The sequence below is a fragment of the Acomys russatus genome, chromosome 29 (genome assembly GCF_903995435.1).
Source record: "Acomys russatus chromosome 29, mAcoRus1.1, whole genome shotgun sequence".
In the NCBI taxonomy this organism is placed as follows: Eukaryota; Metazoa; Chordata; class Mammalia; order Rodentia; family Muridae; genus Acomys; species Acomys russatus.
The window spans coordinates 3,578,451-3,589,450 of record NC_067165.1 but is presented as its reverse complement, the minus strand read 5'-3'; the positions used below and the strand labels follow the sequence as shown (position 1 = coordinate 3,589,450).

The 11,000-nt window shown below is 44.5% G+C and overlaps 1 protein-coding gene across 2 annotated transcripts in view; it reads left to right on the top strand.

Moving 5' to 3' along the window:
* The first annotated feature begins 1,576 nt into the window (after positions 1 to 1,576).
* Positions 1,577 to 11,000, top strand: part of Prkaa2 (protein kinase AMP-activated catalytic subunit alpha 2) — a 53,153-nt gene continuing 43,729 nt past the window's right edge. Inside the window, exon 1 of one of the 2 annotated variants that reach the window (XM_051171298.1) lies at positions 1,577 to 1,725. In XM_051171298.1, coding sequence (XP_051027255.1) covers positions 1,632 to 1,725 — 94 coding nt within the window. In that variant the 5' untranslated portion in view covers positions 1,577 to 1,631. The remainder of the gene's footprint in view (positions 1,726 to 11,000) is intronic. The other variant, XM_051171299.1, reaches the window with a different exon arrangement.

Sequence of the window (11,000 nt, the reverse complement as noted above, 5' to 3'; positions counted from 1 at the left end):
GCAGAGGCAGGTGGATCTCTGTGAGTTCGAGGCCAGCCTGGTCTACAAAGTTAAGTCCAGGACAGCAGGGCTGTTACACAGAGAAACCCTGTTTTGAAAAACCAATATCTATATCTATATCATGCCTGTGATTTATTGGGGAATTTTGTTTACATTAGTTAAAATCGAGACACCTAGAGTGGGTGTCTTTTATCTATATGACATGATTGTTTATATAACCAAGGGAAGAAAATAAATAAAAGGGAGGGCATGGCTGCTTCCGGATATGGTGAATGTGCTGTCTTGTCTTATGTCAACTTGATACATAGACTAGAATTAACTGAAAGGAGGGAACCTCAATTGAGAAAATGCCTCCATAAGATCCAGCTATAAGGCATTTTCTTAATTAGTGATTGATGGGGGAAGGCTCAACCCATTGTAGGTGGTGCCCTCTCGGGGCTGGGGGTCCTGGGTTCCGTAAGAAAATAGGCTGAGGAGCTGGGAGGCACTTGGGAGGCAGAGGGAGGGGGATGTCTGTGAATTCGAGGCCAGCCTGGTCTGCAAAGCAAGTGGAGGACAGCTAGCACTACAAGAAAAATCCTGTCTTGAAAAAAATCACTGGGGGAAAAAAAAAAGGAACCAGGCTGAACCACCTATGCCGAGCAAGCCAGTGAGCAGCACCTCTCCATGGCCTCTGCATCAGTTCCTGCGTCCTGGTACCTGCCCTGACTTCTTTCAATGATGACCAGTGCTGTGGAAGTAAGTGTAAACAGACTAAACCCTTTCCTTGCCAACTTGCTTTTTAGTTATGACGTTTTATCACAACAACAACAACAACACAAACCCTAACTAAGACAGTGGAGAAGGCTTCTTGTAGAAAAATGAACAACACAGGCAGAAACAGAGGCAGAGACATCTGGGAGACTCCAGAGTGCACTTGGCCAGACGGAGCCAAGCCATGTAGGGAGGAAAGAGAGCAAGAGAGGAGCTTGGACCGAGAGGGTCGGCCTGGCCAAGAGATTGGCATAGCCAAAATGGCTGAGCTATGTGCTGAAGAGTTTGGGGTATGGGTTGGGGTACGCCAGCCAGGAGGATCCTGCAACAGGTGAGAACTGAGGGATGCTGGGAGAATCTGGTGGTTAGATCACCTTTGATATGTTAATAGGCACCTAGGTTAGCTAAAGGTCTCAGGTTTGGGACCTAACAATAACACGAAAAGGAACTACAAATAAGCGTGAGCTATAAAATAATGGGACTCCATCTGAAGAGGGTACGGATTAGAACGTCCCCTTGGCTGGAAGAGGGTCCCACACGGGGTAGGAGACCTTCCCCAGCGCTCACCCCTGCCTCCCCAGAGGCACGCTCACTGCTTACAAGCCCTAGGCTCCACTTCTCTTCAGATTCTCTTTCCATCTCTGTCACGCTCACATCCATCCCTCCCATCTTCACTCCTGTAGGCTTTCCTGCGCCCCAGGCCTACGTCCACACGCCCCAAGCTTCACCAACTCCTCCGCGCCCCGCGCCCCCGGCGTCCCCGTCCCGCCTCCCGGGCCCGCTGCACTGTGGGTAGGCGGTGGCGGCAGCGGCGGCGGCGGCGGCGGCGGCGGCGGCGGCGCTGCGAGCCCGCGGCCAAGGGAGCCTGCGCGCGGAACATGGCTGAGAAGCAGAAGCACGACGGGCGGGTGAAGATCGGACACTACGTGCTGGGGGACACCCTGGGCGTCGGCACCTTCGGCAAAGTCAAGAGTGAGTGCAGCGGCTTCGGTGGGCGGGAGGCCGGTGGCAGGTGGAGCGCCGGCAGGCGAGCCTGGGGGAGGGGGGCTGCACCTCGTGCAGCAGCCGGGGCGTGGGTCGGGGCGGGGTGTGTGCCTTGGCGGGGGTCCCTGAGAGCACCCTGTCTTTTCTCTACCCCTCAGCTCGCTTGTCTGCAGAATTGGGCGAGTGGCCCAGTCCGAAGGGCCCTGAAGCGTGGGAAGGATGGGGGAATCGCGTGTCCTTACTGGGGCCAGATACCCTGCATTGAGCGTTATTTAGGTCTGAGTGAATCCTTATGTGGAGCGATCAGGGTGCGGTCCTCACCTTAAAGGTGAGAGAATGCGATCCCCAAGGCTTCAGCGACACGCCCAAGGTCACAGAGATTTGGCAGAATCGGGTGAAGACTAAGATGTCCTCCAATTTTGGCCTTGCTGAGAGGCCCCTGCTTCCCCCCCCCCCCCCCCCCCCCCCCCCCCGACTCTCCCCTGTCCCAGGCCTTTGATGGTGGAGGTGACTAGGGGCATGCCTAGAGCCAGGAGGTGGCGAGTCTCGCTGCTGGGTGTGTGAAACGCTGGAATGCAGCCGGTTGGGCAGCGAGCGCTTTAGGGGGAACCTTCAGCTCTGTAGGTTGCTTGGTGTGTGTGGAACCTGGTTCAAGGAAGGCTTCTGCGGTCAGGGTCGGGGCAAAACGTCCCTTGGTGATGGAATTGGGGCCGAAGAGGTCAGAACAGTTGAGGTTTGTTTGTTGGCGAAGGGATTGCTTTGGGGGTTTTAGAAAAACCAAGTTGCTTTTGAAATTTCACACTGCAGTTACTAGTTAAGTATTAAACTTTGCTTCGCGTTCTTATTAGTTAATAAGAGTCACATGGGGTTTGATTACCTGCCCTCTTAACAGAACTACAGCTCTTGCTAAAAATACTTGGTAGCAAGTTGAGAATTAAAAGTGAAACATTAGCTTTGTTTTGTTGCTGAGTAAACGTTGGGTAGGCAGTCTGGAAATTTTATGCTGAGGCTTTTTTTTTTTTTTTTTTTTTTAACCTTTTAACCTCAAGTGAAGACTTGAGGCTGTCAGGATGAAGTCCTCTTCTCTTGGTCTATTTAATACCCGTTTGTACAATGAGAAAACACGCACTGAACTCTTACCATAAGCGAGGCGCTGTTCCAGGCGACAGAGTTCTAGGAAAGGGCAGAACCAGAGCTTTCCTTGGCTTCCTCTCCAGCGAGGAAAGCCAGTGAGAATGCATGCGTCAAGTATACACTCCCTACTTTTGAGGAAAGAGACTAGGACAAGGAAGGATGGGGCGGGGGGGTGGGGGGATTGGGGGGGTAGGGGGGAAGAGTTTTGGGAGGTTGGCAGATTATGAGAAGGTCGTCTGTCACACGTGGCCTCACAGAGTAGGTATTTTTGTGAAGGTCTAAAACGTTTGTAAACTTCTTTGAAGTCTTGTGAGGTCGAGATTAAAATAAGCTTGGATCCTGTAAGAAAAGTGGGTGGTCGGGAGATGGTCCAGCGATTAGATGGACCATGCTAACAACATCTTTGCTGAGAACTGCATTGTTATGGCTTTATATAGTTAAGCAAACAGCTGCTTTGCCATTTAGGGTAAGTTATACGACTTAGCCCTATATGCTTTCATATGCTGTAAAGTGCTTTTGTTTGCTCACGAATTTTTTTTTTAATTGTACTCTCGATGTCGAGTGGAATACCTAATCTGATCCCTCAGCCCACTGTCAAAGATAATTTAAATCTATTTAGATTATATTCTCTATCTGTTTCTAAGCACAGCTTCCTAAAATATAAATGTAAGCAGAAGGAACCTTTGATTTACGAGAAAAATCCTTTTCCTGGAGAACCCTGGTGGAATGAGCAACTGTTCGGAGTTTTCTTGACACTGTTTGATCGGCCCTAAAAAGACACCATGCTGAGATAGTTCCTTTTAATGGTCAAATGCATACAAGGAAGAGTTACCCAGGACAGGAATCTTAATGAAGGATTTTGTAGATCAACTTAGCTCGTGCGCACGTCTGTGGGGAATTGCCCTGATTGTGTTAACTGAAGTGGGAAGACTCACTAATTTGGGCAGCACCATTCCCTGAGCTTGGGGCCTGGACCGTGTACGTGTCGAGAAAGGGCGGAGCATGAGCAGGCACCATGCATGCGGTCTTCCTCCGCTCTCCGCTGAGCATGTAACTGCTTCACGTTCCTGTCTTGACTTCCGCGAAATGGACTGTGTAGCCCAGAATTCTGAGTTAAAATAAACCCTTTCTTCACTGACTTGTTTTCAGTCAGGGTGTTTTATGACAGAAATTAAACTAGAGCATGAGGTTTGTAATCAGTACAACTACAGTTGTTTAAGCCAAGGGACTGGTGAAACAAAGCGCGTGTATTTAAAGGATACACTTTGACTTAACATTTGACAGTGTCACACGATGTGCCTTAACCAATTCATCCTACTCTCTCTCCCTCCAACTCCTTTCATTCCCCCAACTCTACTTCTCCAATCTGGGTTCTTACCCTTTTTTGTTTGTTTGTTTTTCGAGACAGGGTCTCTCTGTGTAGCCCTGGCTGTCGTGGACTCGCTTTGTCAACCAGGCTGGCCTCGAACTCACGGCGATCCACCTGCCTCTGCCTCCCAAGTGCTGGGATACAGGAGAGTACCACCACACCCAGCTTTTTTGTTTTAATCCATTGAGTTCACTTGGTGCTGCCATGTGCATGGTGGGGGTTGGGGGTGGGTTGGGGGGGGGGGAACCACCGGAATAAGGGCAGACTACCAGGGGTCACCTCTCTGAAGAAAACTAGCTCTCCACGCCCCAGCCTGAGTCAGCTGTGAACTGCCAGAGCTGCTCAGCTAAGAGTGGGCCTTCTTGAGCTCCTCCCATCCAAGGCGTATGGATTTTTACAATCATCACGGAGGCGTCTTTTACATATTATAAAAGCCACTGATTGTAAGTGTACAGTTCATTTTTTAGTAATTTTACCAAGTGCCATGACCGTCATTGTAGCTTAGCTGTAAAACATCTATTTTCCTCATTTACAGTGAACCCCATTTCTGCCTATAAACCTGTGATACCACTATCTATGCCTAATATGTGTGAAAAAAAAATGTCTTTCCTAGAAAAAAAGCATTGGGAACAAGGAGTATGGAGTCTCTTATGTCTAGCTTTTTGAACGGTGTTTTGGGGTTCATACCTAGTGTAAGAGTCACTGGTTTGTTCCTTGGTATATACAGGACACTTCCCCGCCCCACACGTTATCAGCTGCATGTTGTGTGGAGTTGTGGGTTATTACTAAGAGTGACTCCGTGAAGTGAATGTGGGTGGCTTTCCTGAGAGAATACTTAGGAGAACGACTTAAAGGGAAGAGAGGTGTGGTTCGGCCATGTTTGAGAGGTTTCAGTCCAGGCTTACTGGATCCATGCATCCTGTGTTGTAATGAGACAAGGCACCGTGGCAGGGAACATATGAAGCAGAGAAGCTTACCCCGTGAAAGACTGGCTCGCCTCCTACTTCCTACTACCACCCAGTAAGGCCATTGAGTCCTGAACACAGCAGAGATTAGTCCGTGCTTGAAGGTAGAACCCTCGTGGTCTAGTCCTCTTCAGGGGTACACTACCTAGAGCCTAATTCTTCAACACACTGAGCCTTTTGGGGAGCAATTCATGTTCAGACCTTAGTCATGGGTACACATATCTTTAGTTGGCTAGGTACTTAGGAGTAGAATTGCTGGTTCCTTCAATAGTTTTATTTTTTAACTATTCCAGAAACAGGCAAACTGTTTTCCAAAAGGGCTGTGCTATGTTGTATCTCACCAATCTCTCTCTCTCTCTCTCTCTCTCTCTCTCTCTCTCTCTCTCTCTCTCTCTCTCTCAACAGCTGTCATTGTTACCTTGTTACAGTTACTGCATAGGACCTGAAACAGTTGCCATTTTAACTTTGCATTTTACTAATGACAGTGGTATTGACCATGCTTTCATTTATTGTATCATGCACATATTTTCTTTCTTTCTTTCTTTTTTTTTTTTTTCTAGACAGGGCCTCTTCTGTGTTAGCCTTGGCTGTCCTGGACTGCCTTTGTAGACCAGGCTGGCCTCAAACTCACAGAGATCCGCCTGCCTCTGCCTCCCGAATGCTGGGATTAAAGGCGTGTGCCACCACACCTGGTGGTATTGGCCATGCTTTCATTTATTCTATCATACACATATTTTCTTAAATGAAATATTACTTGTTCTTGCCTTTAGGTTTGGTTTTGTTTTTGAGACAGTGTCTCACTATGTCTTGGAACTTGATATGTAGACCAGGCTGGCTTCAAACTCCTAGAACTCCCAGAGATCTGCCTGTCTCTGCCTCCTGGGTACTGGGATTAAAGGCATGCAGACCTCCCTTCCCTCCTACCCCTCACACACTCACACACACACACACACACACACACACACACACACACACCCTACACACACACACACACACACACACACACACACACACACCCTATACACACACACACACACACACACACACACACCCTACCCCTGACTATTTCCTTGCGTTTGGGTTGGGGTGTACTAAACATGGCTTGAATAAGTTTTGTCCTGTATAACAACTTATATTGGAACTTGATCCCCACACTGCACTGAAAGGTGATGGGACCTTTGTGAGGTAATTGCATGTGCCTTCCCTTAGTGGGTAAGTAATGATGGGATAGCGTGTGGTTGTAAAGCGGCTTTGCCCTTTGTGGTTTGTGGCTTTCCCATGCACTTGCTTGTCCTGCTTTTTCGCTGTGGGGTCAAGCACCGTCAAGTTGTTCCCAGAAGCTGAGTAGATGCTGGCACTGTGCTTGTAGACGTCCCAAACTCGGTCACCACTAGCCAAAATAAACTGCCTTTCTAAATTACCTGCTCTCAAGCATGCCGTATCCCAGTAGAAGACAGGCTAAGAGAAGTTGCTCATCCGCTTTTAAGCTGAGCTAACAGAAGTTTTTGAAATAAATTTTCAGTAAAAGTCTCCTGCTGAATATGTATGTTAAATAAAATTTGCTTTGTTGGACTTCCCCTCCCCTATCCTTCCTTCCCTTCCTCCCTCCCTCTTTCCCTCCCTCTTTTCCTCCCTCCATCCTTCCCTCCTTCCCTTTCTTTCATTTGAAAGGATCTTCTCTATCCCAGATTAGCATCAAACTCACTAAGTTGTTGCGCCTGGCTTAGAGTTTCTGATCCTCCTGTGTCTATTTCCCAGATGACAGCATTAAAGGCATGCACCACCATGCCCTGTTTATAAATTCTCAGGCATGCTAGGCAAGCACTCTACCGACTGAACTACATCTTCAGGTTGATTTTTCATTTTCCTAGTCGTATCTTTGAGACATAAAAGTTTTAGCTGGGTGTGGTGGCACACACCTTTAATCCCAGTACTCAGTCAGGGAGGCAGAGGCAGGCAGATCTCTGTGAGTTCAAGACTAGCCTGGTCTACAAATAAGTCCGGACAGTGAAGGCTACACAGAGAAACCATGCCCCCAAAAGACAAAAATAAAAAACAAACAACAAAAACAAAAACAAACAACAACAACAACAAAAAACCAAACCAAAACAAGGAAAAAAAAAAAGAAGTATAAAAGTTTTCTAGTTTTGAGCTTAAATTTGTCATTAAAAAAAATTAGTTAAAAAAAAAAAAAAAAGGATCATATCTCTGAGTTCAAGGACAGCTTGGTGAGCTCCACAGGGAAAAAGGGATCAAGTATTTGATATTATAGTTAAAAAATCGTTGCCTCAGAAGTCTGGAAGATTTGGCTTCCTGTCTTTCCTTATGGATATTTGGTTTGTTCTGCTCTTTACCTGTAGCCGAGATCCATTCTGAGTTCATTCCTGAGTGCGGTATGAAATGAAACTAAAGGTCGCTCTTTTCCACGTGATTATCCACTTGTTTCAGCATGTTTTGTTGAAAGCTCATACATTTTTTCATTGTTATAGATTTAGATTTTATCACATTAATTCCTACTATAAAACTTTAATAGCGGATGGTTTAATTTTATGTGGCAATAAAGATGTGAATAGAGGTGGTGAGGAACATTTTATGTACTTTCTCTCTTAACTGTTATGCTATTTAAGTTTAATTTCAATTGTTGGTACATAAATTTATTGATCCAAGTTGAGCTTCATAAGCAAAAATATAAATAGTATAGCTTTCATAAAATAAGACAGTTTCAAATTACTTTAAGAAAGCATATAAAATCATTTGCTAATAAGTACTTAAAAACTTATTTAAAGTGAACTAAATTGAATTTTCTCCTTCATTGGGCTGTAGTATTGCTGTTTCTAGACAGTGTCCTGAAAACAGATAATATGGGTTGACAAAGCTGGAAAGGTAGTATGTTTTTAATCTCTCTCTTTTTATTTAAAAAAAGATTTATTTATTATTATGTATACAGTGCTCTGCCTGCATGCACACCTGCAGGTCAGAAGAGGGCATCAGATCACATTATAGATGGTTGTGAGCCACCATGTGGTTGCTGGGAATTGAACTCAGGACCTTTGGAAGAGCAGCTAGTGCTCTTAACCTCTGAGCCATCTCTCCAGCCCTAAGATTAAAAAAAAAAAATTCTAATTACTACACTGTGTACACTTGAATTTATTATTGTTGTCTAGAGGAGCCTTGTTTTGCAAGTCGTAGACAGGTACATTCTGAACACGTCCACAGGGACATGACTCTGTCATACTCTTTTCAGCGTACAGAACACTCGAGTGGGATGACCTAGCGTGGGACTGTCATAAGCCTGCTGTACGTGGCATATGCCAAACTCATTACATGAAAATATGCAGCTCAAAAGGCCTCTTATACTTACACATGCAGTTCAGTACACTGTGAGCATTCCCTGTGATCTAGTTCTGAGAATGAAACCTTATTGGGTGAGAGGAATTTGTGAAGAAGAGTGTTGAGAAATTTCTAACTATGTAGGCACTGCTCAGTTTTCACCCTCTCCCATTCACTACCCAGAAGGCAGGCGTGCAGGCATATTTTGTACATCACATGTACTGGAGTTGTGTCCCAGATCCCCTGGAAGAGATCAGACCTCCCATCCCATGGACTTCATCATGCCCTCGTGCCGGCACTTCCCTGCTTTCCCTCATTTGTGCTGCTCTCACTGCTTCTATGATAACAGCTCAAAATGTTCGCTTGTCTTGTGGCTCATGCCAGCTTTGGTGGCGCTCTGTGGTAGCAATACCACTTCAGTCATCCCGAGATTCCTCTGGTTTCCTTAATGATAGGGAAAACATTTTTCAGGAAAAATTAGTCAGTTGTTGAAGTCAAGTAGGCAGTTTCATTTGATCTAACAGAAAGATCCAATCTCAAATCCTTTGAGATGATTAGGAAGTGGGGGCCGCTGTTGAGTGTTCTGTAACAGGGAGAGCAAATCTGAGTGTATTTAGATTCAAATATAAGAGAAAGTTTTGAGACAGGCTTGTACTTTTTCTGTTTAGGCAAATGAGATGAATACTCAGAGCAGTGTTTATCCTGATGAGTGGTAAACCATCTTATTTTTAGCACGGTGCTAGCTAGTGGGGAAGGAATTTCAGGCTGTTCTTATCTCTGCTAATAATAGAACCTTTCTTTGCTCCTTCCAGGGAGCAGTCTCCTTGCTTGAGTAGGGATTCGTTTGGTGGTGCTCGCCTTTGATGGGTTTTCACTTTCTTTCTTTTGGTGGTGGCTTTGTTTCTGAAGTGTTAATTTTTCTTTCAATGAATCTGTTCTTAGATTTTAAAAATCAGCCTTTTACATAATTAAAAACTCTAACAAAAATCAAACCTTTTATTGCAAATGTTAATGTGCTTAGTTATTAAAATATTTTCCTCCTTGTGTTTTTTTTCTTTTTGTCATTTTATGTATTATTAAAACCCAGTGTGAAATATGTTTTCACTCAGTACTGCTGACTCTTTCTAAATTATAAATTAGCTACAAACCAATAAAATATGGTTGTCATAACTGAAAATAATGACATTAAATGTTTACATATACTCTCAATTCATTTTTTCTAAATTCTTACTTTACTTGTATAATTCTATTAGTATGCATTGTCCTTCTTTTCTCTGTTTTACTGTGCTTGAATTGGTGCTGTGTGGGATTCCAGAACTGATTCCAGTTCTCCCAACCCAATTAATGCAGTATTGCCAGCAGTACATATTACATAGTATTATTTTAAGCACAAATAATTAAACACATAATATTGCTAGTATTATTAATGTGGCTACAGACACTACGACAAACAGCTGACTTACTAATTTAGTTGAAGTGAGAATGTTACAGAACTTGCTTAAATGATTCTTATTTCTTCTTCTTCTTCTTCTTCTTCTTCTTCTTCTTCTTCTTCTTCTTATTATTATTATTATTATTATTATTATTATTAGTTTTTGAGACGGGGTTTCTCTGCGTAGCTTTGGCTGTCCTGGACTCACTTTGTAGACCAGGCTGGCCTTGAACTCACAGTGATTTGCCTGCCTCTGCCTCCTGAGTACTGGGATTAAAGGTGTGTGCCACCACGCCTGGCCTGATTTCATATTTAATGTTTTAAGTTACTGCGATACAAGAAGCTTATCTTCTTTCAGATTCATACCAGGTCCTCCCTTCATAGCCCGTGTCAGAGCCCCGTGAACTCTTAGATGATCTCATAGCTATGCTGCACACTATCAGTTGATTTCAGCTAAAAATTTGACTTTGTTTCTCACAGTAGCTTTGTGATAAGGATAAAATGTGCTATGGATGGTTTATCGCTGCTGAACAACTATTCTTGAAGAAGTTAGGTAGCATCAGAAAGGGGTGCTCTGTCTATACTTGAATTGTCTTAAAGTTTTATTTTTAGCTTCTTCAGTCTCTGTATTGTAGTGTGGTTATCCTGTGTCATGTGGCTAATATCTGCTTAAAAGTGAGCACATACCGTGGGCGTCTTTCTGGGGCTGGGCTACCTTATTTAGGATGATCTTTTCTAGTTTCATTTGCTGTCAAACTTCAAGATTTTCTTGGTTTTAATTCCATTGTCTAAATGCACCACAGTTTCTTTATCCATCCTTTGGTTGAGGGACATCTAGGTTGTTTCCAGATTCTGGCTATTAAAGCTGCTATGAACACAGTTGAGTAAATGTCCTTGTTGTATGGTGGAGCATCTTTTGCGTATCTGCCCGGGAGTGGTATAGCTAACAAGGAGGACCCTAGGGAGGATGCTTAATTCTCATTCAGAAGGGCAAATAGAACAGACACCGGAAGTGGTAGAAGAGGAGAAACAG